The 27762-nt window shown below is 41.9% G+C and overlaps 7 protein-coding genes across 7 annotated transcripts; 2 read left to right on the forward strand and 5 right to left on the reverse strand.

Moving 5' to 3' along the window:
• Positions 1 to 3554: 3554 nt before the first annotated feature.
• HO133_004180 (uncharacterized protein) lies at positions 3555 to 5654 on the reverse strand (the record flags this gene model as incomplete). Its single annotated transcript, XM_037295099.1, has 2 exons — positions 3555 to 5104; positions 5477 to 5654. 2 exons carry the CDS (start codon positions 5652 to 5654, stop codon positions 3555 to 3557), a joined length of 1728 nt encoding a protein of 575 aa, XP_037157100.1.
• Positions 5655 to 7307: 1653 nt separating this feature from the next.
• On the reverse strand, positions 7308 to 7940 carry HO133_004181 (uncharacterized protein; the record flags this gene model as incomplete). The annotated part of the gene is made up of 1 exon (XM_037295100.1): positions 7308 to 7940. One exon carries the CDS (start codon positions 7938 to 7940, stop codon positions 7308 to 7310), a length of 633 nt encoding a protein of 210 aa, XP_037157101.1.
• Positions 7941 to 10633: 2693 nt separating this feature from the next.
• Positions 10634 to 11173, reverse strand: HO133_004182 (uncharacterized protein; the record flags this gene model as incomplete). Its single annotated transcript, XM_037295101.1, has 3 exons — positions 10634 to 10928; positions 10988 to 11074; positions 11139 to 11173. The coding sequence occupies 3 exons, from the start codon at positions 11171 to 11173 to the stop codon at positions 10634 to 10636; spliced, it is 417 nt and encodes a 138-aa protein (XP_037157102.1).
• Positions 11174 to 13041: 1868 nt separating this feature from the next.
• On the forward strand, positions 13042 to 14280 carry HO133_004183 (uncharacterized protein; the record flags this gene model as incomplete). Its single annotated transcript, XM_037295102.1, has 1 exon — positions 13042 to 14280. The coding sequence occupies one exon, from the start codon at positions 13042 to 13044 to the stop codon at positions 14278 to 14280; it is 1239 nt and encodes a 412-aa protein (XP_037157103.1).
• Positions 14281 to 14783: 503 nt separating this feature from the next.
• Positions 14784 to 16166, reverse strand: HO133_004184 (uncharacterized protein; the record flags this gene model as incomplete). Its single annotated transcript, XM_037295103.1, has 2 exons — positions 14784 to 15140; positions 15300 to 16166. 2 exons carry the CDS (start codon positions 16164 to 16166, stop codon positions 14784 to 14786), a joined length of 1224 nt encoding a protein of 407 aa, XP_037157104.1.
• A 1899-nt stretch (positions 16167 to 18065) lies between these two features.
• Positions 18066 to 21281, reverse strand: HO133_004185 (uncharacterized protein; the record flags this gene model as incomplete). The annotated part of the gene is made up of 4 exons (XM_037295104.1): positions 18066 to 18805; positions 19132 to 19370; positions 19728 to 20830; positions 20898 to 21281. 4 exons carry the CDS (start codon positions 21279 to 21281, stop codon positions 18066 to 18068), a joined length of 2466 nt encoding a protein of 821 aa, XP_037157105.1.
• A 405-nt stretch (positions 21282 to 21686) lies between these two features.
• On the forward strand, positions 21687 to 22814 carry HO133_004186 (uncharacterized protein; the record flags this gene model as incomplete). Its single annotated transcript, XM_037295105.1, has 1 exon — positions 21687 to 22814. The coding sequence occupies one exon, from the start codon at positions 21687 to 21689 to the stop codon at positions 22812 to 22814; it is 1128 nt and encodes a 375-aa protein (XP_037157106.1).
• Positions 22815 to 27762: the final 4948 nt, after the last annotated feature.

Below are 27762 nucleotides of genomic sequence, written 5' to 3' on the forward strand. Positions count from 1 at the left end.
AATAAATATTTAAATATAATAATTATAATAGTTATATTAGATACATCCGAGTTCGAATAATAATTCTTTCATCTATTTATATAATTATTCTTCTTCTATAATTTTATTAATCTATTAATTATAAATAAATTAGCTCTTAATACCTCTTATTTAAATATTAATAAATATATAAAGTATATATTTCTTTTATTTATCTTTTAAATCTCTTATTAATAACAATTAAGGCCGTAAGCGAGTTTAATAGCTATCTACTACTACTTATAAACGTATTAAAAGATCTTTAAAAAGAGTTTAAACGGATTTATAGTTATTATTCTCTCTTATATATTTCTCTTAAGTTAGTAATACTTAATTAATCGCTTAATTAATACTATTTACTCTATTAGCTTAATAATCTACTTAGTCAGATCGTTAATTAATTATTTAGTTATTTACTTAATTAATTACTTAGCTAGTTACTTAGTCTAATACTTTATAAAAAAAGAAGTAAGAGAAGAAATTATAATAGATAAATGCGGAGAATACTACGAAGAATACTACGGAGAAATTAAGCGATAATAAGATTACTATTATTAAGAATACGACTTAGCTCTTCAAGATCTTATATTATATACTCTCTATAATTCTATATTAAATTATTACTTAGTAAGTATTATTAGCTAGTTACTTAGTTATTTACTTAATTAATTACTTAGCTAGCTATTTAATCTAATACTCTATAAGAGAAAAAGTAAGAGAAGGAATTATAATAGACTAATATGGAGAATACTACGAAGAAATTAAGTAATAATAAGACTATTATCGTTAAGAATACGACTTAGCTCTTTAAGATCTTATATTATATACTCTCTATAATTCTATATTAAATTATTACTTAGTAAGCGTTATTAGTTAATTATTTAGTTATTTACTTAATTAATTACTTAGCTACTTACTTAATCTAATACTCTATAAGAGAAGAAGTAAGAGAAGAAGTTATAATAAATTAATACGGAGAATACTACGGAGAATATTACGAAGAATACTATAAAGAAACTAAGCGATAATAAAGCTATTATTATTAAGAATATAGCTTAGCTCTCTAAAATTCTATATTAAATTATTACTTAGTAAGCGGAGAATACTACTATAACTTAGTCTATTATTCTTATTATATTAATATAATATATTACTATAATAACGTTATAAGAGAAGAATTTACTACGACGATTATAGTTAATTAAATCTCTATAAAAGAAATATCGAATAATATATATTTAGATAAATTAAAATTATTCGATATCTATAGCTATCTTATTATTCGAAAGATTTTACTATAATAGAAGATATTATAGAATTTATACTACTAATTAATATATTATCTTTATTTCTTTTCGATATTTCGATACTTCTTACTATAAGAATATAGTCTTTCTCTATTTTTTATAGATAATTATTATAGATTAATTTTTTATACTCGATATATCTTTCTAATTAAGTCTTAGCGCGCCTCTCTTTATATATATATATCTATATATTATATAGATTAAATTAATTTTATAGTAATAAAAGTAGATTAAAAACGTATAGTAAGCGATTAGAGTTTAATTTAACTTAGAGCTAGAGCTAAAATTCGATTTAACTTAGAAAAATTCAACTTTATAAATTTAATTCATAGATCTTTACTTATTTTAAATAACTTAATAGAGTAAGAATAGTAGATATAAAACTCTATTAAAATATGAATATTATCTCGATTAAGCTCTTTCGAGTATATTATCTTTTTAATAAACTCGATAATCTAAGTTATAGTTTATAATAAGAAGAGAAAGAAGTATAGTAATATTTTTAGACTATTATTAAGATTAGTATAAAAGATTATCGCTTAAAATAGAGAAAGAGTAAATTAAAGTAATATTCTTAATAATTAATTAATAAGACTTTAATAAAGAATATTCTTCGTTATTCGATAACTATAGAATATTTTTTTAAATTATATTCGATAGCTATAGAATATCTTTTTAAATTATATTTATTAATACTTAGACTATAAAAATCCCTCTTTCTTTTTAAATATAGACTTTATTAATTTATAGATAATCTTATAAGCTATAGATATTATCTTTACTAAGCTTTTTAAAGTTCTCTTTAATAAATAATTAAAATTTCTTAATAAAGATTTTAGAGAGTTACTCTTATTTATATAGTATATATTCTTATATTCTTTAACGAACGAATTAATTATAAGATGTCTTAGAGATACTTATAGGGCTATTAGCGTAGACTTAATATCGTATATATCTATCTATAAATTATATAGATTAATTAATATCTTTTTATACTATACTATATATATAAGTTATATTATATTATTTCTTAATAGAATTAATTAAGTCTCTTTTTAAAATTTATTAATTTAACTTCTTTAAATAGTATACTCTCTAATTTACGCTTAGATATAATATTAATCTCTAAAGAATTAATCTTCTTCTTCTATTTAGAGGCTATTTTATTATATATTATATATTAAACTAATATAAAGTCTAATAATATTTAATATTTTCTAGATATTTTCTTTATTAAATAGAAGTTATAGAGTAAGTAGAAGATAAAAAGTAGAAAATAGAAAATAGAAATTATAGTTTTATTTAATCGTATTATTAAGTAAGTGAAATTAGTCGAGTAATTATAGAATTATATAAAGCTATCGCGATAATATTAAGACGAATTTTCTTTAAGAGTATAATCTAGCTAATCTATATACTAGTATTAAAATATACTAATTAGTATTAATAAATACCTGAATATATAGTTTTTTTTTTTTTTTTTTTTTTTACTAGATATAATATTCTTAATAATATCTAAGAAAGAAGAATTCTATATATAGGGAAGGCCTTCATATATCAATGACTAGGCCGAATGAGTACTAGTGGTAGCGAGTGTTGAGTTACCGACACATCCCCTTTAACATCCCAGTACCTGGCTTTCACACCTCGTGCTATTCTCCGTTCAGCCTTCATTGACTCTCTTCTCTCAAAAGACCATCGAACACATATTCCAACAGTATTGTTGATATATCCCATTCATATCCCGTCCCAATCATATCAACCCCACACCTCCAGGCACCAACCCTCTATACTATGATAGTACTACTATCCCACAGCGTTCTCGATCAGCCGTCCTGTCAAACTCCGTCCCCGCCATAGCCGGTATCGTCCGCGCCTTGGTAGCCGCAGTCCCATTTCAAGCGGACCTAGCACCCCTGATCTGCCGTACCGACCTTTGAGACAGATGGGGGCCTTGTTCGAGGCAACTGGGGTCGTATGTCGGACCTGGTAACGCCAGCATCATGGGTTATCGGACACTCAATGCGTCATGGGGCTGGATCTCGATGTTGGGAACAACTTAGATAGAGTGTCGTCCCTCGAAAGGGTTGTTCAGTAGCTAATAATCTGTCGAGCAGAGTGGTGATGTTGAGGGCCAGTGAAGAAGACTTTACATGTTGATGGAGGTAGCGACTTCGATACCGTGCCAAGAAGTCGATATGAGTCCCTATCGGAATTGAATGAAGGCTTTTACAAACTAAAGCGAAACCTCGGATCGTCATCGCCAATATTTCCAAGCACACTCTCCGGCAACTCCAAACGATGATTCCTCTCCCCTTTCTCCCTCTTCCTGTTCTCCATGACTAAACCCACTGCAAATGCAGTACACATGATACCACAAAACACCAACATAGCCAGACTAACCCCATATCCAACAAAATACCTCGGTGCCTCCGTCTGCACAAAGATGTTACTTGCAATGATGCCCCCAATATTCCCAAAACCGATCATAACCGCCAGTCCAATAGAACGCTTGTAGTGACCCCCGAGATTATTTGCGACCCAGACAATGGCATTCGGTTGCACCATATAACAGCCCATCGTCACGAAATAGACTGCCATATACCTCACACTCAGAGCGAGGCCTGCGGGCTTGTGGGTACGAGGATGCACGAGCGGGCCTTGGCACAAGAGGATGATGTAGCCGATGCTTGCGAAGACGACACCGAACATCATGTATCCATACCGGTGTTTAGTCCAATCACTTAGGACCGCGGTTGCAAGCGTGACAATAGCAGCCACGATCCAGATGGGTATACTGTGCACTTGGCTTTCGATGCCGGAATAGCCGAGCGAATTGACGATGGTGGGCACGAAAAGCGCGGTTGCGTACCCAGAGACCGTGATGCCGATATAGATCAGGCTTGCAACATACAGCTTCCAATCCGTGAAGATGCGCCTCCATGCGTCAGGATCAAGACGGTCCATCTGTGCTGCACCACCCGTATCGGAGTTGTTACGGACCAGTAGATACTGTTTCTCTTCTGCAGTGAGAAATGCCGCCTGCTCAGGCCAATCTGCCAGCAGGAATTTTGCTGGCACCGAAACAACCACCGAAAGCAGTCCCTCAATGATGAAGATCCAGCGCCAGCCAGCATAGCCACTTATCCCATCCATATGCACAAGAGCATAGGCTAAGAGACCGCTGAAAGCACCCGCGATCAAGCCGGCACACCAGAACAGCGAGAACCGCTTCTGAAACTCATGACGCTTGTAGTACATAGACATCAGGTAGGCGCACCCTGGGACGAAGCCACCTTCGAAAAGACCAAGGAAGAACCGGCAGGCGATCAGTCCGCTGTTGCTTTTGACGAAGCCTTGACACATGCATGCTATGCCCCACAGGAAGGTGAGGGAGGCTATCCAGGTTGAAGGGGCAATCTTCTTGAGGAAGATGTTGCTGGGGATCTCAATGAGGATATATGGGACGAAGAAGACCTGTAGGGCGATGTTGTACGCGTTACCGACGAGATGGAGGTCTGGTAGGATTCCCAGGACCCGGACGTTACCTAAATTGATGCGGTCCATGAAGCCGAGGGTAAAGATGATCCATAAGGGTAGAACGAGGTGGACATCGATTTTCCGTAATAGACTCCGCTCGCTTCGCTTGTCTCGATATTCTTCTAGCCCGAGCCTGCTTGCATCGTTGCTTGCGTCTCTGCTTTTCGTCTCCACTGGCGGTGCGAACACTGTATTTGTCAGATTCGGCATATCTGAGGACTTTGAGACCTTATTTCGGCCTCAAGAAAAGAGCAGACAAGAAGAAAGTCATTGGCGACGCATCGCTACTTAGCGGGCTGGACAAACGCGCCAAAGGCCGGCTAATGACTGCAGCTGAATGCAAGAGGCAGAAACAGGCAAGTTTTGCGAGAGCGATCTCAATTTTCAGTGGTAGAAGGCTGAGAATCCAAGTTGCTTGACGATGTAGCTAAGCTCTAGCATTGAAATGTAGGCCCTTCTCTTCTCTATGGAGCGTAATGGAATACGTCAAGGGCGCTGACAGTGATGATCCCTTGGGATCGTTGCGAAGAAGCCTAGACATCTATTCAGACGTTTCCCCTTCACTTTACTATTGAGAGGAAATCCCATAGTCTCTTAGCGGTTTCCATCACAAATTTGAGACTTTGGGACCTGATTTTCGATACTCATGCTGCTGGTATGAATACCCGGATGCTCATTCTTCCAAGATTCTTTGTTGCCCGCCTCAAAGGATCGAGGCTCTGAATCCTTCACCCAATCCTTCATACATGTAGCTTTCCGCGGTACTCCGTACCAATTGTAATTTGCCATCGCAGATAAGAATCTGATTAGTCAGCTCGAGCGTTGGCCTATCATGTGCTTGGGAGGCAACAACTAAAGGAAGTAGGGAAAACGTCGACATACCTGCGACATACCTGAGGCATTGAGAAGTTCTTATCCTCAGCAAAATGTTCAAACAACGAAGAATCTTGGTCATTGATGCTACTTTTGCGGACTCTAGAAATTGACTACCCGCTTGCCAGATGATACCAGCCAGCAAACACACTCTTCCATGCTTTCTAGACATGATCGAAAGCCCGACAACGTATTGAAGCCTCAGCTACCTTTGGTTCTACGATGTATCATCTCTGCCTGATGGATACATTTGACCAGAGGCCGCTTGACGTTGTCTCGGGACACAATCGGAGCATCTAGTTCGGCTCCCTCGAATCCTGTACGAGCTCAGAATGGCGAACCCGTACGCCTAAAAGCTCAAGTTGACCCCATTTGCATCTGGATACCTAGAAATAGAGAATGTCCAAACAACACTCAGCCCTGCAAAGCAATACGTCTACGATCTACCGACGAAGAGGCAGTCGGGGCGCATTTAGAACCGCGCCTTAGTACTCCAGTGATCGCGGCACCTTACGCCATCTCGCGTGGTGTTGAGATTTGCTGCAGCACCTGTGTTGAAGCTACCCCACATGGTGGCAAATAGGGGTATAAGTAGCCTTCCCTCAGCACTCTCATAGCTACTTAATCAATCAATCCTTCATCCTTCATACATTTCCAACGCGTGGCCGCCACAGAGAGGCCGGAAGCACCGTCTCTGAGATTAGGGACCAGATAATCGCCACCATCTTTCCTCTGTCCACCAGGATTACGCGACCTCGTCTACTATTTCCTCATCAACAGTGGCCATGTCAGTCTACTACGCACATTCGAAAGCATTTCCAAAGATGCTATAGAAACAGTTCATGCAGAAAGCATCTACCGAATGAACGCCGGATACCCAGAACGCAAACATTCAATACCGATCAGACTCGGTCTCGAAAATCTAATCTAAAATATCTATATTCTCATAAAAATCCCAATACCGACGATGCATTACTTCCAAGACCTCGAGCCAGCGATCTCAGCCCCCTGTGGATACTCAGCGATCCGAGCATCAAGCGCAGACCATGCCTCGTCACCTTCCCGGACTCTCTACGCAACCCCTTTTGATGGCTGTGTCTACACGTTAGTTCTGCGTTCCGGGCTTTGGGAAGTCTCCAGGCATTCCAAACCATGAAATCAAGTCGATTCCAAGAAAAAGTAGGGCACCGCGCTTATGGGGGGGACTCTGAGCGCCAGAGCTAGCCCGCCGAGGCGTTGATGCCTGCCTTAGGGCCATCAATGGATCACTGCGCATCACTAGGGGTCGGGATGATGGAATTCCGCCTAAAGGCCCCTAAGCAATCATTTGAAATTGTGTAAAACCTCATGTGGGTGTGCGAGCCCGCGATCGTAGTGTAAAGGAAGGAATTTACCGATGGGTAATGTAGAGCGGATCCAGAGCAGTGTGGATATGGGACTGGCTACGTGAATCGAGACTCGGATACATGACAAGTTCGACCCTGGAGGCGATGCACAAGCAGAACCTTCATATTGATAATTGATCCGCGACTTGATTTCCAGGTTTAACTCATATTGGGGCTACTCCACTCAACTCCGAGACTTCGACATCTTCTGGAGCTTCTCCTCAACCCCCCTAATATCCTCCACGCAGATACCACCCCCAACCCTCCGCTCATTCACCGGTTCCAGAAGAGCCTCGACCCTCTTCTTCACCTTCGCCTTCCGATCCTCCGTCTTCGCCGCGATCCTCCGAACGTGATATCCCCGCGGCCCGTTCAGCAGATGGAGCTGAACAGCCGCGCCGCAGACCTGGACGTCGAACCTAAAATGAACGAAACGATCCACGTACTTCTCTCCGACCGTGTCAAGCCAGCGAAGGAAAGCGGGACGGTCCTGCTCGACGACGTGGGAATTCCTGTGGATGTGTACGCCGAAGAGATTCTCGCCGTAGTAGATCGGGAGGACCTCGTCGCGGAGCTGGCGACAGACTCGAGACAGCGACGGTTGTAGGTGCTCGTCCTTTGATTCGGGGAAGTAGGGGCCTGTCTCTCGGTTGAAGATGATGGGGTTTCCGTAGAAATTTTTGACCACCACCAGAGAGATGATGCGCTTACGTAGCGCCATAGGCAGTTCGAGCAGAGGGGAGGCCGCTACTGTGACTGCGGATGTGCATGGAGGTATCTGGGTCGAGTTGTACTCTGCTTGCGATGTAGGCGGCATGATGAGGAACGAGTTCATAGTCCATGAATAGGCAGCGTTGGTCGGGTATGATTGTGAAAGCGATAACGTTGATTCAGGTCCTTATAACATTGTGAGTAGGATGAGCCGCACTGTCTTGCAAGCAAGTGTGTTAACAGTATAACAAATGTCACTCATGCTATCGGGAACCGATTCGCCATCTCAGCCGGTGCTATGAACACAGCCGACAAAGGAATGAATCTGTTTCGGCATCGAATGTGACTGCGAATCAAAGCTGTCCCAATGAAACACAGCCATAGACACGCAAACCCGCTTCTTGTGCCCGGTCTATACGATAGCTCTTCCACTCTGGTGTCTGCCTTCTTCTATCTTTATCTTTTCATCTTCGACATTCTTTCTTGAAACTTGTCTGAAGCCAGTCTAACCAGCATTCTACCCTCGTTTCAAACACCATGCCTGATTCGTAACATGATACAGCCCACCCCTCTCTCCGCATCATATGACCTTGAAGCCCAGCAAGCACATCCGAGCCTCTGACTTCTCTTTCAACATCGACCAACAAATGGGGTCGGGTCTCTCTATAAAGAGCACAATCTGATAAGGACATTATCCGCCAGATCCCCAGAATCCACAGCCACCATTTGCAGAGACTAGAAGATAATCTGCAATGACCCCATGACGTTTTCTCCTATGACAGCTGGGACGAGCTCTGGCATTGTTGAAGTGCAGCTCGTTCATCTGGTCGAATCTGCGCTACGAACGTCACGACGAGGGCAGGGATAGACCTCGGCTGGATTGGATATCTTCGAACCACGGTGCTAAAGTTCTATGCTGTTTGTCTAGGAGCGAGATGTGAAAAGTGCGACAAGTTTCATAGCGGCCATAGCTCTTAGACCAAAGTGTGGACAGGGCAAATTTCGGTTTCTGCATGCAGCGTCAGGCACTTAGAGATTTAAGCGAAGCGCTAAAGTAGGGAGATGGCGTTCCAGATTTACCGTGCATTAGGTCGTTTTGCTACATGTGCACGTATAAAAAACATAAGGCGCAGCCTAGCATTGTGATCTGGCTAGAATATCAGAACGATTAATTGACCCTTTAGAACTTTGGGCTGGAAGTTGTAATGGACTGTTGGCGGTCAAGATACTTGGAGAGCAGGCACAGCAAGGTGTGGAATTAAAAGCCGTCAAGATATGCATGAAGACGGACGACTGCCCTTCTTTTCGAGGCCACATCTTCTCTAGACCAATGCACCTACCTGATGGATGCTTTGACTGGTGGATGTCATGCAGTGTGCGAGACATTGAGACGGAGGTTTGAAGCGCATTTCGACTCGTAGCTCACAATCTGTTATAACTCAACAACGTACGAATCCGCAGCAGGACCGCGAGGGTATAATCTACAGATTGAGGAGGGTTCTACAAACCTTACACGCAATCGCTTTCGGTTGAATTTACCGGTGAAGTTATATGGTCTCTGAACACCATGGGCGAATTCCTTCAACTCTTCCATCCACACCTGTAGTACTTGCTTTCCTCTGAATATGATCCATACAAGAAAATCCCTCCGTCTGCTCATATACATTCAATAAGAGATGTCTACTCCCTATTCCCATCTTACCTGAAGTACGTTCTATTGTCGTTCTTGGGAATTACCCGTTCCTGAGGCCCGTACCGGTATTTGAGTCAGCGGACGCTCTGCTTCCCCCGCCGTAAGCATAGCCCCATCGAAGAATCCACCCGCATGTCTTTGCACGTAGGAAAGGACCAGGGCCACGCAATGCGTAAAATTGTGGAGGTTTGAGGATCAACTGTGATTACCGTTTCTTTGCCACAACACCATCGAAATCTTGACACACGCTAGAGATGAGGCGTAAGCGTGGCCGCATTCGTCGCACCTTGCGACTCACATCGCCAAGAAAATCTGCGTCCAGTGTTCATTGGTTCTGAAATGCGGATTGATTGATCGGACATGTTTTCAGGCCTCTCTTGCCACACAAAACGGAACAGTTTTAAGGGCGGTATCATTCGAAGGTGGTGTGCTGTGATAGACGAAAACATCGATGCGGGATTACGGCGTTGGGGGGAAGGGCCACTGGATCTCTTATAATGGCGCACTCTTCCACTTCATTTATTTGATGTCTTCATACACTGCAAAGGCAGCTTTTGATTCTGCAGGCCCTGACAATGCGCTCTGTCAAGCCTATGCTCAACGAATAGAAAGGAGTCCTCGGTAATAGTCTAATCCACAATCCGAAATGGCAGACTGTTTCACGTGTGACTCCACGCGAGTCATGCATGTCTGCGTATTATCCGCCTTCTCGTTTGCTGCTCTTACCTCTGTCGTTCTCCGATTGTCAGCGCGCAAGCTTCAGAAAATTAGGCTGGAGCTGAATGACTATCTGTGCATAGCCGGCTTAGTATGCTCTCGACCACCCGAGTGCCTGCCAAATGCTGATCGGACACTAGGTCTTTACCTTAGCATTGACAATCTTCACAATGCATTCCACCATTTTTCCGGTCCTAGACCCAGCCAACCCCGACATAAACTGGGGCGACAAAGCGTTGCTCGTGGGACAGCTCCTCTGGGTTACATCCGTGACATTTATCCGGGCCTCTGTCCTGACTCTCTATATCCGAATTTTCCGGACGCTGTCTTTCCGTACAACCTGCTACGTGATCCAAGGCATCAATCTGGCCTATTTTGTTGCCGTAGTCCTAGCTTGCTGTTTGATATGCCGGCCGTTTGCGTTTCTCTGGAATCAGTCCATCGATGGCTTCTGTGGTGATCAGAAGTCTCTCGATCTGTTCATCGGAGTATTCAACCTCATGATGGACGTCACGACTGTTGCGCTCCCGATGCCCGTTCTGTGGGGTCTTCAAATGCGGATGAGGCAGAAGCTCGTCATAACCGGCATGTTCTCGATGGGAGTAGTGTGAGTAGCCCTCAACAAAAGATTTAAGGGAGCGAGGAAATGCCATGCTGATCTCTCGTATAGAATCTGCGCCATCACTGTGGTCCGGATTATAATAACAACGGGCATTAATGCGCAGAATACGCAGCAGCAGTACGCGATAATTGCCCTTCTAACATGCCTCGAAGCCCTGCTTGGCATCGTTAACGCCTGCCTGCCAGTGATGAAGCCCATTTTCAGCAAGCTGGGAGCGATCAGCATCTTCAGCTCATTTCGGACCAGGACATCAACCGTTGACTCAAGCATACATAATAAGTTTCTGCGAGCGGGTCGCAAGAATCATGTGTCGTCTCGAGGAGGAAAGTATCCGCATATCAGTCCGCCTAGGCAGATAATGCACAAAGATTCACTTCTTATGTTCTCTTCAGATCTGCCAATAGATGTTCGAGCACCATCGATTCCACTACCGACCTTTTCATGGCGACCATTGTCCAGGTATTATCTTCCCAGGGCAGAATGGGAGCATGACCCGTCTGAAATGAGGAAAGACAACGGAATTGGAGTCACGACAGATTGGGATGTTGGTCATCGCCCCTCGGAGGGCGATTCGCCCACCCTACCATGGCAACCTCAGTGGCAAAGTCACTACAAAGAGGTTATCGGCAGGTGCTGAGGTAACCTGCAGATCACCCCTTAGGGAAATCTTGGCCTCCGGTAAGGAAGTATCCTTGCAATCTAGTGTCACCAGATCCCACTGGCCTTGAGCTCTCGACAAAGATTTCCAGAGCCAGACCTCGTTATGCAGACCGACGACCGGACTACCATTTCAGCGATATTGTCGATGCGACTCCTTCGGTACCCAGGGTTTCCTCGCCATGCCATTCACGGTCCGCAACGGATAGAAACAAGCCACGATCTCGCACCAAAACCCGGTCCATTTCATCCTCTTCTGAGCTTAAACTGATATTCGACGGACCAAGCCCTTGAACCGGCGATCCGAGTTTGAGATCTGTTTTCCTGGCTTCGCCACGCCTGTCGATAGTCCCAGATGACGCGCCCAGAATGCGTGCGTACAGCTCGGCAAAATTATCAGATCTGGACTTTGACACAATCACTTTCAACGATTGAGAAAGCGCGACCGCGCCACAGGATTGTTTCGCCTTTTTGTCGTCGTTGAAAGGCCCCCGGACACATTGGGGTGCGACGTCGTGACAAAAGCATAGAAAGTCTGTACGGTTGACGGACTTTGGAAATACTGGTCTCGATTATTCCCACTTGACCTGCACAGCGCCGCAATTGGAGCGGCTACCTGCTTTTGGCAAGGTGTATCTAACATCGAACTCATTGCCACTCTGTCTCTCTTCCAATCGAGACACAGTATCATTGTGTAGTGAGTGGGCTGTTGATGGAGGCATGGAAGTCAACGCTCAATAGACTAACCCCGGTGACTTGCTTGCCCATGAGTAGTGCTCCCACGGTGTCTTTGTTCAATGGAAGAGCTCCAGAGAAGTACTATTGGCGAAGACGATGAGCTTGTTCCGGCTCGACTGGCCTGTGTACCAAGGAAGCGGATGCGCTAGCAAGAGAACAGGCGGTGGTTGGGCCGGCCTGCATGCATGCACGCCGCGTTCTAAGATCCTGAAATTATCGCTTAACCAGGATGGAGGAGTTCCAAAATCTTGGAGTGAAAGGAGGAGAAACGACATGATCATGGACATAGAGCGAGGCTCCCATGGTCGCATACACTTATTCGCAAGTGACATGGTAATCATCTCGATGATATGTGTTGCACTGTTGACTTGACAGATAACGCCCTCCTAAGAGCGCTTTTGCAAACCATATGAGTATGTGTATCAAGTAGAGCATCATTGATTCCAGTAGAAAGTAATTGGACAAGGCTTGGCACTGGACTTGGCGCGGCGAGCAGCAAAGCGCGAATGGAGCTAAGATTACTCTCTAAGTAGTATAGTGTCAACCCCACACTGGGGTCACCTCAAAAAAGCAAAACACCTTCCACATCTCCGAAATGGTTGGAGGTATGATGCCACTATCGGCTTAGTATCTACCAATGTGGCATAGTATAGACTATCAGCAACCAGTCACCATCATCTCAATCGTCATGCACTTTCTCAATCCCACGTTGCCTCTTCCTCTGGGGTCCCATATGCTCTTTGTCCTCCTGCCCCAGCAACAGCACACGAATCCTCCACCATGGCCGCCCAAGGGAAAGGCGAAAAGCCTCACGACCTAAACTGCCTCACCATTGCCGAGCTCGAAAAGCACGCTGAACTCCGCATGAACAAGCAGACACGCGACTACTACAACGAAGGCGCCGACTCCGGATCCACTCTCCTAGAAAACACCACCGCCTACGGCAAGTACCGCATAAGGCCCCGAGTCCTGCGGGACATATCTCTCATCGACAGTTCCGTCTCAATATGGGGTGCTTGCAACTCGGTACCCATTGGCCTTGCTCCAACCGCCATGCAGTGTTTGGCCCATCCAGACGGAGAGATCGCCACGGCCAAAGCGTGCAAAGAGGCAGGCATAGCAATGGGTCTGTCCTCCTTCGCGACCTCAACCATCGAAGACGTCGCCTCAAACATTGACGGCCATCCTCTGATCTTCCAACTCTACCTCTTCGAAGAGCGTGAACACTCTCGGAAGCTGATACAACGCGCCAAGAAAGCCGGCTACAAGGCAATCTTCCTGACCGTCGACACCCCCATGCTAGGCCGCCGAAACATGGAGATACGCAACCAGTTCAAATTGCCCAAACCATACAAGCTTGCCAACTTTGCCGAGGACTCCGGTTCCTCTGCGTCAGAGACGGTCATGGGTGGATCGACGCCGAAGTCAGAGCAGGGAGAGGAAAAGAAAAGCACCGGCACAAAGGGATACCATGATGGCAAGAGACGGCAAGCGCCTACAGGGCCGGTGTCGTTCCATACACATGCGCCCAATCCGACACTGAGCTGGGAGCGTGATATCGGTTGGTTGAAGGAGCAATGTTCGCCGGAGATGGAGGTGTGGGTGAAGGGGATTGCTACGGCAGAAGATGCGCACTTGGCTGTACATCACGGCGTTGATGGGATCGTTGTTTCGAATCACGGGGGAAGACAACTCAATGGTGCATTGGCGACGCTGGATGCCCTACCGGATGTCGTGGAGGCGGCTAGAGGAAAGATACCCGTACATGTGGACGGAGGAATACGGCACGGTACCGATGTCTTCAAGGCACTGGCCTTGGGTGCGGATTTCGTGTGGGTGGGTCGGCCGGTGCTGTGGGGGCTGGCGTATAAAGGGCAAGAAGGGGTCGAGCTCTGCTTGAGATTGCTGAGCGATGAATTCAGGCTGTGTATGGGGTTAGCGGGGACGGTGAAGGTAGAGGACATAACAAAGGAGTATCTGGTCAAGATTGACAAAAGCGGCTTCACCAGTCGCCTCTAGATTCAGGGCGTCATATACAAAACAACGATAGGACGCAACGCAAAGAACCGATTCTTTATGCTAAATCGCAATCCAACAACGAATGTCCCGAAGCTTACCCAGCAATGTATCGAGACGAGAGACCAATTACCCCTTTTCTCTACCACCCAATCTCATGCACCCTCAAACCCAGCTGCTTCATGCTTGTATCTCGAGAGATACTAGTGCTACAAGACATATACAGAGGGTGCCACATCTCTCACCACCCTCGCCCGTTCCACTTCAGCTATATTTCTAAGCCCCATAATGTTGGAAGCAATAACTGAGCGTAGCTGGATAAATTCCGCTGGCGAAACACCTGGAACCGCTATTTTTCACATCCTCAACAATTCTGTGGGTCTTTATAGATCATGTTGAAGCTATGAGTAAAAATTCACCCAGGCTTTTTTAAGCATCCCGCAACCTGTCCTGGAGTGGTTACCAAGGGATCAACAAAGTCATGAAATGTATCGCACCCAGCGTCGTCAGTAAATGGTGATTTCGCAGGCTTCCACATCCGAAAAACACGATCTCTTCATCCAGCGCACCAGTCCCACTCGTTTATATCCACCGGTATGCTCGTCGTCTTTCACCAGTGCCAAGCCCATGACCGTTGCCCTCGAATCTTCCTCGTCTTTCGGCTCGGAGTTCCGATCGTATATCGTGGACGGCATTAGAACCTTTGACCAGTACCTTTCCTTCCGCACTTCCATGCAGAATATAATTTGGCCACCCTGCAACTCCGACAGGACATCGGGGTAGATAACGCCTACTCTCTCACTTTCACGATTTGACAATGCCCTCGACCCTTCGTAGAAGCTCATACTACCCTCTTCGGAGACCTGTAGATCAGCAGTACTGGCTGCCAGACGGCCAGCTAAACGTATCGAGCCACCTGAAACTGCCCCAGTTGTGTCGTTGCCCACGGGTTTTACAGCAAGATCCAGGATTTAAAAATCCCCGAAGTCGTGCTCGATGAGCCCAGATCTGTTCCTGCCTACTGCCTCGTCAAGTCTCTGGCTGTCATAAACTATGGCACCTTCCACGGCAGCCCAGGACCAAGAGGGCGCTCGATAATGGCATGGTCTTCGAGGTTGAAGCTCGTGGGGGGACTGTGCAATTTTACTCCTCCAAAGAAGGGCAGATGGCAGGTCCATCCGAAACAAACCAGCAAAATAGGTCCCATGTGACTGTGTCAAAGCTTGGGCCAGTCCAGACAGAGCTGGCAACTTGTCCGCTTCGTAGGTCAGACTTCGCTGCGAATAGTCTTCCACAATACTAAACCAGTGGTCTCTCATGGATAGTGAACCGGAATTCTCTATGTTCTCAGCAGCATCGTTCAGCATCAGAAGAGACGGTGGATCCTCAATTCTCATCTGCATCCACGGTAGCTCGCTCGAAGCTTTAGAAGTCTTACACTCCCAGAGAAGTAAAGTCTCGGAGAAGTGAAGACTACGCGTGGAGAGTTGCCGTTCTTGTAATGTCCACGCTCTCTTACGAAGTGGGCCTCTGTTCCACGCGTTGTTCCAATCGAGCGGAGTATTCTCAAAAATCCTAATTCTTTTCGAGCCTTTGAGAATATCCAGAGGCTGATTGTTCTCGGCAGCTGGGCGCTTCCCGACACGACACCCTCCATCGCTGTTCCTGGACATTGAAGCTGTAAGCGTAATGAGTGATCGGGCGTAGACTTGGCCCATGATGGCGATCTCTTCCTCCCAATCTTCAGGCGAATCTTGGATGATACACAATGAGTCAATCCATAGATAGCGCACCTTCAAGTGCCGAGTGATCTTCACGGCGTCTCGGAAGGTCAAGGGTAGGCTCGCAAACAAGATCTCTCTTGTTCTTTCTTTTAGATTTGATGACATAGTCTTTACCGATGGATTGGGTGAAGAGCCCCAGCAATGGCTCAACGTCACATATACTGGCCTCGCTGACGGAATATCTCGGGATTGGACCAGTTTTAGGTCGCACGTCTTTCCGGTGGGACCCAAGTCTAGAAGTCTTTTTGGTGCAAACGGCTCATGGGATGCTGAACATAGTGGGTGTGTCTCCTGACACTCTCGCAACCACATTTTTATGAGGATCAATTCGTCTATCGGTTTATTGGATTGAGCGATCGGAAGATGTCGACCTCACAAAGGTTAGTGAGGCGGAGGTACAGAAGGTTAACAGAATTCGCTAATTTACTGAATGAAGGCGGTGTATGATAGTAAAACACATGGTTGTAGTCGTCCATATCAACACAGACATCAAAAGCTTGGTGTGGGTCTATTATTGCTAAGCGTAGATGAGTTGGGTGAGTGGCTTGGATCTCAAGAGGGAGGTCGCCGCCAATACCCGAGGCAAGAATCTTGCAGAGAGGGCATCCAGAAGCCGCGGAGTTCTGCAGATAGTAGATTGGAAGATGAGGAATCTTTAGGGTCTTCAGAGGGTTACTTACTGGGTTTGGACTTGGTTGGAAAAAATGATCGGGTATTTCCTGACAAACCCAGCAAAGCGACATCGTGGGATGGATGTAGTATAAATGCCGGATCTCTTCGCGGATTATGATGAGTCTGGAAGGCTTGTTCAGAGGAAAGGCTGTGTTGTCACGAGAATCCTTGCAAGGGCAACTCCGCTCGGGCCACCTCGCTGATGACTGGTCTATGGGTCTGATAGTAATCACATGATGTAGGTTCAACCAATAATATCATTCCATAACACTATCACTTAGCCACATACCGAACTAGATCGATTTCTTATAGATTTAATTCCAACAGCTACGCACAAAACTTCTTTGGGGAGAAGTCAGCGTGGCCTCGTTGATGAATCATATTGTTTGATTGGACAGTAATCAAAGCTTTTTTTTAGGGTCAGTGAGGCCAAGGCTGGCTAGCAATAGAGGGGTAGTGACAATAGAAGTGGTGTGTGGATGCAGATCACGTGACCGAGGTTTCCGTGGCATAACAAAGTGAATTCTCTTCCTTGGACATGGCCTGCTACCTGTAAGCTGACGCTAGAGAGCCAATGTTAGATGCAATGCCTTGCCTAGAGACCTGATGCAGCGATGCTTTCTTGTTTCTGCCCCAGATTTTCTCCTGAATACTGAAACTCGATCTTCCCCCACCTTTGCGCTGACTTGCATTGGATGAGATGAAAGCCCCGTCCACCGACATGGTTTGATGAGGGAAAGGTCACAGATGGTAGGCGACGAATTTACCTCCGCAAAAAGAGGCCAGCTCCAAGGCCTGCACCAGACTATGAGAAGACGCATATCCCACAAAGAGACGTTAACCCCCCAGAAGGGGTTTACGAACGCAGAAGTGAGGCTGTGGCGTGCCCCAAGCCCAGACGTCAAGGCTAGAACATTTCTAGGCGAGAACTACATACTCGCCCATTGGTACAACAATTTTGATTGAATGCCCGTCATGATTACATTGCTCCCATTCTCCCGGATGCAATAGTATTTTGCCATTAATCTGCCTTATGCTGGGTATCTGCGCTTCGAGAACATGGCTTCGAAGGGCTGTGCGATCAAGCGACGGAAGTGGTTGTGTCAGTTGATTGAGAAAACCTAAAGCTATGCTTCTGTCTAAGTGGTCGCAGATTGCAAGGGTAACATCTGCGAGCGCAGCATACTGTGGCCACTTGTATCTTTTGAGGCTTGAAACCTATCAAGACCACCATTGCTACTTCCTGAGACTGCTCGAGATTCCTTGATAAAACCTCAACTCAGCGAGCGCGACCTCCGATCCTCAAAGCAAAAGAAGGTACCTCCCGCCGCTTCAATCGCTTGTACTGGCCACTTTGGCGCTCTGCTGCTCGGAGCGCTGCGAGCGAAGGCACCAGGACAGCTTGTACGGGATGAAAGCCCAATCATCATCACCATTATATCCCCCTTCGGAGTCATCTTCGGCTCCGTCTCCCTCAGTATCTTCGATAACAATTCCCGTGGCAGTCATCCCCTTTTCGGACGCCAAACGGTCCACAAAATCCTGGAGCATGTCAACTGATGACTTTCGAAGCTCGTGCTCAGAGGCTTCGTCTTCCTGCCGAAACCAAACTGAAACGGTCAAGGTCTTGGAAACTTCCAGCTCAACCAGTGCTGCCATGACTTCCTGGCTGGCAGCAATTTTTCTGAGCAGATGGTGTCTGTCTTCATAATATCCTCCAGGTCTGCCCCATAGCTGATTCAAAATAAGCTCAAAAGTCCCCAGTTCACAACCACGCTCGATGAAGTACTGAATTGCGCGAGCAACACTCTCCGCAGTGGACTCTCCACACCAGGTAATATCTTCAATTTCGAGCTTTAGATGCTGTATATGTTTCAGTCTCTTGTCTAGGAACCCTATCATGCCGTATTCCGTAACGAACTTTGACGCGACGCAAGAATAAAGAAAGGTGTTTTCTCCGTAGAGGACGGGCTTGGCTTCTGAATAGACCGTGCGACACGTCCGTAAGACGGCGCTCTCCAGCGAGAACACCCTTAGCGCCTCCGGCTCACAGCCGGATAGAAGTTTTTGGGCTCGGTTGACAATAGGCCACCTCGGAGTCTCAAATGTTCGCGCCTGAATCCATGAGCTGTGGCAGAGGAGATATCGGTATATCTGAAGGCGCAGTTCTGGCGGGAGTGAGAGAAAAGATGGAGCCATGGCCTATTGTATAGTACTGGTCAGTGAGACCCAATGATGAGGTAGCTCGATTGCTTCGTCAATGATAAGGACAATTAGGATGTTCACCTTAAGCGAATGCCGTTTGCACTCAGCGGATGGTACAGAAGTCTCCATTGGGTTTTGAGGCCTGTGTAACAGTGTCGGTAGACGGATTTGAAATGATGTGGAGAGATCTCACCTTTGATGGTGAATTCTTCACCCGCCTCGAAATACGTTGCTGTATCGAACCCAGCCAATTGTCTTTTTATGGCAGTAGTAACGATTTGTGCGGGTTGCGAGGACGCGAAGGTGGAGTGGTACTCGGCGGAAGTGAGAGAGGGCTGATGAGAAGAGTCTGACTGCTTCTGGGAGACCCGCTTGTGGTGAGAGTATGCCTGGCGTAATGGGATTGACTGATACTGAGGGACGACTGCTGATCTGAGAAGATTGATGAAGTGAGCCCGACTGATGGAGTGAAAGGAATCGATGGTGAAGATGTGAGGTCGAATGTAACATTTGGTGTTGAGAAGCAGCGTTCATACCATGCTACACCAAGTCTGCGACTTTGTGGGTGCAATCATGAATCAAGTTGAGGCGGGGATATGTGTATGAAGTAAGATGGAGCATGATGAAGTGAATGGACAAGATCGAAGCTCATTCACATTTGTTGTTCACTATGGTGACTTAAGTCACGCCGAAGAACCAAGGTCATGTGCTCTCTACCGCCCAGGGAATCGACCCCTTTCCCAGTATCGCAACGGCAAATAAGAGATAAGCGTAAACGCAAAAGCCAACTGATTCCCAATATCTCCGCCAGTCTCTCCAATCATGGCAGCGATTACACCAATGTACCAGGTCTGCACCATGCCCAGAATGCATCCAACGATGCCTAACAAGAAGGCAATCAAGCCTGCAATTCCGATCGGCATCTTCGACTCCGTGTTCCAGACCTCGAGATTATAATTCTCAAGACTGCCCTTGCGGAAAATGTAGTGCTCGGTGAAAAGTATGACGAAGAATGCTGTATTCCAGTAACCCAGAAGTGACAGGAAGTTTTGAAGAACAGCGAGCAGGTGATTGCGGCCAGCGACTCCGAGGAGCAGAATGCCAACGAAGATTATGAGAGTCCAGAAAGCGCGTGGGACTACCTGCAGCGGTCTTGCAAAGAGCTGGATAGACAAAGCAGCGGAGTAGATGGCTATGCAGTTGATGCCAATACCAGAAAGGACCAGCACCACAAGCAAGAACTTGGCGAAGCCCCTGGGAAACAGAATCGTCTGAATCAAGTATCCGAGTCCATCGTCGTATGCATTCGCCCACTCGGTATTTACTCCCATTGTAGACCCAACACAGCAGCCCATGACCATACCGATACAGGTAGGAATGGTAATGCCCATGCTTGTGAGGAGGAAGACCTTCGTCTTGGATGTGTTGACAGGGTAATGCACGTAATAGTCCGACACAATCGAAGACCATGAGGAGCTCGAGCCATAGACGATAGCAAGTAAAGTCATCACTGTACCTGAGAGCGTTTGTCCTTTTAGGGCCGAAGGCGTTTTGACGTCTGCGAAACTGGCAGCTTCGCCGTACATGATCATGAAAATGACGAAGAAGATGGCCCATGCCCACGACTCATACCAAAGGACGGCTCGAAGTCCGATGAAGCTGAAGATCAGACCAAGGATTGCAACGATTATGACGCCCAGGACGAGTGAGACCCTACCATCGGAGACGGCGGAGAGAGCGAGACCCCCAGTGATGCTGCCAACAGAGGACCATCCCAACTGCTCGACGACATTAAGGGCAGCGATGATCTTGGAAGGCCACCAGCCGAAGCTGTAGCGTGTGATGGCAACTTGACGGAGACCAGTCCCGGGACCGAGTGTTGCGCACCAACCCTGTGAGCAGCATACAGTCAGACCACCTGGGCTCGCGTAGATCTTCCCCGTAGCTGGGGTCCCTCACCGTAACCATGCTACCAAGCAACGTCCCAAATATCACTGTCAAGATGCTCTGTTTCAAGTCCAGCCCAAACTCCCACCCCAAGAACCCTGTAGCAAAGCAGCTCAAATTCATCGTCCCACTCGCCCACATCAGCGCCATAATAGCCTGATTGGGAGGGTTGCGCTCCTCTGGCAGTATTCTCGCGGGGCCATTTTTTTCCACACCAAGCTTATCGTCTAAGAGGGCTTCATAATGGCGCAGTCGAGCGAGGATACCGCTGGGAGGTGGAGGAGGGGCGGTGTCGAATTCTGCGCTTTCGGTTTCCGAGGGAACAAAGTCGGAGGGAGTGGAGGAGATAACAGTCGTTTTTCCGCCTTTCTCCTCTGCAAATTCGTGTGAAGCCATGCTTGTGGATGGACGTTGCTGCGGGGCCAATTTTGTATTCGAGGACTCGAGGACTGGACATGATGATATACATGTCAGATATCATCATCCGGCCCTCGCCTGCGTATCGTGCGGGCGACTGCATATTCACAGGCTCTAGAACGAAGGAGCGTCCGAGGTCGCGGGGATCCCGACCACTTCAGGCAGGTCGTGCAAAAATGTTGCAGGTCTCCAGGTTTCTTATCGCTTGCACCGTACTCAATCTTGAATTGCCGTATTTCCTACGGTGGACGGGATCTACTAGACAGATAGTGCGGGGTTTCTGCCAAGGTTTTTCTTTGTGCCTGCCAAGTCTTCATCCCCCCACGTCCTTGAAAATTGAAACAACAACCAGACAGACCACAGCTTCGATTGCTGCTATCCATAATGTCAGAAACCCAAGAAGGCTTCGATGCCAGTGCAAAGGCACTCAACAGCCTTACTACCGCCGCCGAAAACCATCCCAATACCCCAGTTACCCATCTACATCGCCCCGCAAACCATGAATCCGCCCACACATGGCTCGGCAAGATTCTACCTGCCTCAACCCTCGACAATTTGGAGACCCGATTCCACATGGGTAACTATGTTATCGATAGACAGACTGGGGAGAAGAGCTTCGAAGCCATGAGTATCTACGTTCGTCTGGGCATGCACCTGCTCTACTACGGCTCGGAGCAAGAGAAAGCACTACACTGGCAGAGAACGCTCGAACTCCTCAAAGAACAAAGTCTGAAGATGGGTCGGGAGTATGATACACCTGAAAGTAGGGCACACATTGAGCCATTCATCAAGAGCTTCGATCTACAAGACTCTCTCGTGGAGATGGTGCAGCCGGATCCCACCAAGTATGCGACTTTCAACGACTTCTTCGCCCGTGAGATCAAGGAGTCCGCACGACCGATTGCTGAGCCAGAAGACGAGTTTGTGACTTCGAGCCCTGCCGATTGCCGATTGACCGCTTACCCGACCATTGATCTCGCCACAGAGTACTGGATCAAAGGGCGAGGCTTCACAATTTCAAGGCTGCTGGGGGACCCAGCCTTGGCAAACTTATTTGATGGAGGGTCCATCGTCATCGCTCGCCTGGCTCCTCAGGACTACCATCGCTGGCACGCACCGGTCTCTGGGACAGTGGAGTCCATCAAGGATATCCCCGGCGCCTACTACACCGTCAATCCGCAAGCCATCAATGAGCCTGGTACACTGGACGTCTTCTGCGAGAATAAGAGATCTGTGATGCTTCTCAAGAGGTCTTCTACTGGATCTCCAATCGCGATCATAGCCGTTGGTGCTATGCTCGTGGGTACGATCAAGTACAACGAGGGTGTTGAGTTCGGTGCAAATGTCAGGAGAGGGCAGTGCTTGGGTGCCTTCTACTACGGAGGGAGTACCGTAATTGTGCTTTACCCCAAGGGTGAGGTGGTGCTTGACGAGGATCTCGTGGGAAACTCTACAAACCACAAGTGTGAGACAATCATGAAGGTGGGTTGGCGCACCGGAACGGCGCCATGATACAACTAGGATCGGCCCAATTCGAGCTTCGGAAGTTGAAAATTTCCCGCACATTCAGCAAACATAGATAGGCCACAAGTCTTGACTATCATTTCCCATCTTTCCACCGTCTTATAATGCTGTCTCGGATGGTAGGACAGTTGTCGTTCTCATTGGCGGCATCATTCGTCTCTATCTTTTCTCGCTGCATTTACCGAATCCGTTACTTTAGATGTTTTCGGATTCGATGCTAGTATTTTTGTTTTTTATGAAGAGAGGCTAATCTTACTCGATGCCAATACCGTCGCTCGTGCGGCAACTGCTTCACTAATATCTACTGTTGTATTGGGAAACTATTGGTCGTGTAATTACGCGCAGTAGTTTCTGCCAGGGTCAATGCCAACACTGAATCTTCCAGTCGACCCTTCATGCAAATTGAACGTTTCTTATGTCGATTGCGGAAGATCATGAACGATTTCCTGTGATCGAGCAAAATCCTACAAGTACATCTTCAAAATAGGCACGTCAGTCAATCTTTCTATTCAGGTTTCCGACCCATTAGAGTCATCTCTATCAATTCTAAATATTCCTACCTACATCAAGTGGTGAAGTGGTGAAATGGTAGACCAATTGAATCATATCGTCTAGAAATATACGTATTCCATTTGCCGTGCACCCTCAGTCTGTCCATTTTGCAACCGCCAGTTGCGCTTCGTGTCAGCGTGTCTAGTTCCTTCATGTTCTATGCATGCGTTCCTTCTACATCCTTCCATACATATTCCATTATTATTCCTTTCATGTAGCTAGCCATAGATAGTAGTACTTTGTTCTCCATCAGCTACATAATAGCTGATAGCCCTACTACTGAATCTACATGCTTTCTATCACCACTGCTATACTACGCTGAGAGGTTATGAGCCCTCGATTAATGCTGATAATACATTAACATTTCAATTATATCAAATTTCAAAAAATATATACACACGTTCTTCTAGTCATAATAGGCAAATTAAGATAATAAGATAGTAAAGGCTAATAGCCTATTATATCTTTATTAAAGAAATTATAGAAATTATATAATCTACGATTTTAGAAAGTAAATTAGATAAAGTCTAAATAATTACGATCTAAGAAGATCTTTAAATTTATTATATTCTTATCGATAATTAATATCTTTATACTTAAAGAAATATTTAATTAAAATCGCTAATATTAAATAATATATAATTATTATTAGATAGCTAGAATATATTTAATTCTCGCTAAAATATTAATTTAATTATAAGAGAATAAAGAGTATAATAAATAGAAGTTCGCTAATTTATAAATTAAAGATAATATATATATATCTATTAAATTAGATAACTATATTTATATCGTAGATATCTATAATATATATAATATAATTAAAATATTTAAAGATATATATAAATTTAAAAGATATATCTTTTATAAAATATTATAAAGAATTATTAGTTATATAAGCTTAGCTAACTATAAAAAAGTTATTAAATATATTAAAATAATTAAAAAGACTAAAATAAAACTCGCTAAATTAAGTTATTAATATATATAGAAAATTATAATATTCTTTCTTTATAGACTTCTCTTCTCTTATAAATTATTTATAAAAATTATCTTAAATAGTTAAGATAAAAACGCTAATAAAAGACTATTAAAATTAAATTTCGATTATATTATTAAATAACTTCTTAATAGAAAATATTATTAGAAATTAATTAATACTAATAACTTTAATAATAAAGCTATATTTATAAATAATAAGAATAAAAAGAATAATAGTAAGAATTATAATAATTATAATAATTATACTTTCTAATCTAAATATAATAACTATAATCGCCATTATAATAGAACTTACTAGCTATTTAATCTCGATTAAATCTTTACTAAGTAGATTAAAAAGAATAAGAATTATATCGAGAAATTTAAGAAGAAGAAGAAGACTAGCAAGTCTACCTCTATCGAAATTATCGAAAAACTAAAAATAATAAAAACGATCTATACGAAGGCTATTATAATATTATATAATAATAACTAATATTTCGATAATATAGCCTTATTCTATATAATATATTTCGAAATCTATTTCGTTAAAAAACTAATATTCCTCGAAAACTCTATTTTAATCGAGATTATTAATAAGAGAATATTAGAGATTACTATCGTAGATAATATTCTATTAAAAACTCTTATTAAGAATAATAACGACGAGAATAAAGAATATATACTTATACTTATAAACGTCTACTATATCGAAGACTTATCTATAAATTTATTATTTCTAAATATATTCTAATATAACGATCTTACTTATACTAGAAAGAAGAATTATTTAAGAATTTATAATAATAATAATAATATCGTTCTTAAGAAAGAATTAATAGATATATTTTATAAGCTAAGACTTATATTATTTAAAATTATAATAATTAAAGAGATTATTATAGTCGCGATTATTAAGAAAGCTAATTATTGAAAGATAATAGCTATTAAATAATATTAAGTATTAAATTATCTAAATTTCGATAATATTATTAAATTACTAACTATAATAGAGAAAATAAAAATTATAAATAATATTAAAAGATAATTTTATAAGCTATATATCTATAAAAAATAGAAGAAGATCTTAGATTATAAACTAATAATTAAGATAGAAAATACTTTTAATAGTATTTATATAGATCTCTTTAATAGCAAATTAATATTACTTCGCTTTAAAGAAGACTATTACTATTACTTTATAAAGATCGATTAAAAAACTTAATTTCGATAAATAGACTTTTTAAAAACTAAGAATTAGATATTTAAGTTATTATAGAACTTTATTATTATAATTAAAACGTAATTCTATATTACTTTTAAGTATATTTATTTTAATAATAATAATAAGTATAATAATAAGAAAATTTGAGATTAGCTAGTTTTTTAAAATATATAATAAAAATTAACTATACTTAATTTATCTAAATAAAATAATATTAATAAGCGTATTAATAGTATTTTTATTTAGAAGATATATATTTAATTAATAGTTATAGATCTATTATTAGATCTATAGATTAAAGTAATTAAAATAATTATTTTAAATATAAATTATTTACTTATAATTCTATTAAGAAAGATAGCTATAATATTATATAAGGCTCTTACTAAAAAGAAGCTAAATATAATTTATCTAAGACTATTTAAGATAATAATTTATATCTATAATTATAAGTATAAATAAAAGAAAAAAATAGCTAAATAAGAATTTAAATATATCTTATTTAGCTATAAGAAATTTAATTAATATCGATTATAAAATTAAAATAAATCTTATCTAGTATAACGATATAATATTTTATAAAGATCTCTTTAGACTTCTATCTTATCTTTTAATAATATTAAAAATAAACTAAGTAAGATATTAGAGAATAAGAACATTATAAATATTATTATCATTATTAAAAGAATTTTATTATTTCTAGAAGCTTTTTTTTTATTAATTATAAATAGTAAAATAATAATAAATATATTTAAAGAAGACTTTAGAGCTATAGTCTAAAATCCGCTTATAGATCTAGAAAATCTCGAGATTAGCTATATTTCGAATTTATCTAAACTAAGTAATTAGAAGAGAATAATTTTTAATATATTAAATCTATCTATATCTAATTTATTAAGATACTTATAGCGAATTAAGAATAAATTAAAGAACTATTATATTATTTAAGATAATAAATAAACTAACTTCGATACTTTAAAAAAGAAATTTATTAAGTTAATATAAGTTATATCGCTTATATTTAATATTAAGCTTTATACTTATAAAGAAATAATTAATAAACTTAAAGTATCTTAATAAATAATTACTATATAAAAGTAATAAAACTTATTATAAAAGATAAAGATATAAAAGCTAGTATTAAGATTAATATATTATACTATTTTTAAAAGAAGATAAGTCTATAAGAAGAAGCTAGAGGTAGATAACGAAATTCTATACTATAAGACTAGATATATTATTAAAAGTTTTCTTTAATAAGAAGATATTAATTATAATAAAATCTTTTTAGATATTATTAAATTAATTATATAAAAGATTCTCTTAATCTTAGCTATATATTATAATTAAAAAATAAATCTAATCGATATTATAATAGTATTTCTATATATAAAACTTAAATATAAGATCTATATAAAATAGTTAAAAGACTTTATTAAATTAAATCGAGATTAAATCTATTTACTACTTAGAGTATTATATAGATTAAAATAATTTAATTATAAATAATATAAAACGCTAATAGAGTTTCTATTTAAAATTAAATTTATATACTTATAATTTAACTTATATCTATTTCTCTATTAATTAAATAAAAAAATTATCTTTCTAGCTATCTATATTAATAATATTAAAATTATTAATAATTAACTATTAATTAATTAAGCTAAAAGACTCCTATATAAATAATTTAATATTATAAATCTCGGCTTATATATATACTATTTAGATATAAAGATCGAGAGAAATTATTTAGTAAGAACACTTAAAATAAGTTAATTTATATTTATTAATAAGATTCTTATAATCTATAATATAAAGAAGTATTATATCTCGCTTATCTTAATAAAATTAAATATAAATAATTATCTTATCTCTATATCTAATATATATATAACTAATCTAAAGAACGTTATTATATTTAAGAATAATTTAAGAGAAATTAATTACTTAGCTACTTAGATATAATTAAATATAACGTTTACTATTAATAAACTAATTATATTCTCTTTTAATCTAAATTATTAATATTAATAAATATATAAAAAGATATTATAATATTTAGTTAAAATTAGAATATATAAAGTAGTCTTCGAGATTATAAAAATAATAATACTATAATTATTTAATTATTTAAATACTAATTAAGTCGATAAGATATCTATAGTATAATTAATA

Source organism: Letharia lupina (assembly GCF_014066315.1).
Source record: "Letharia lupina isolate WasteWater1 chromosome Unknown contig_2, whole genome shotgun sequence".
In the NCBI taxonomy this organism is placed as follows: domain Eukaryota; kingdom Fungi; phylum Ascomycota; class Lecanoromycetes; order Lecanorales; family Parmeliaceae; genus Letharia; species Letharia lupina.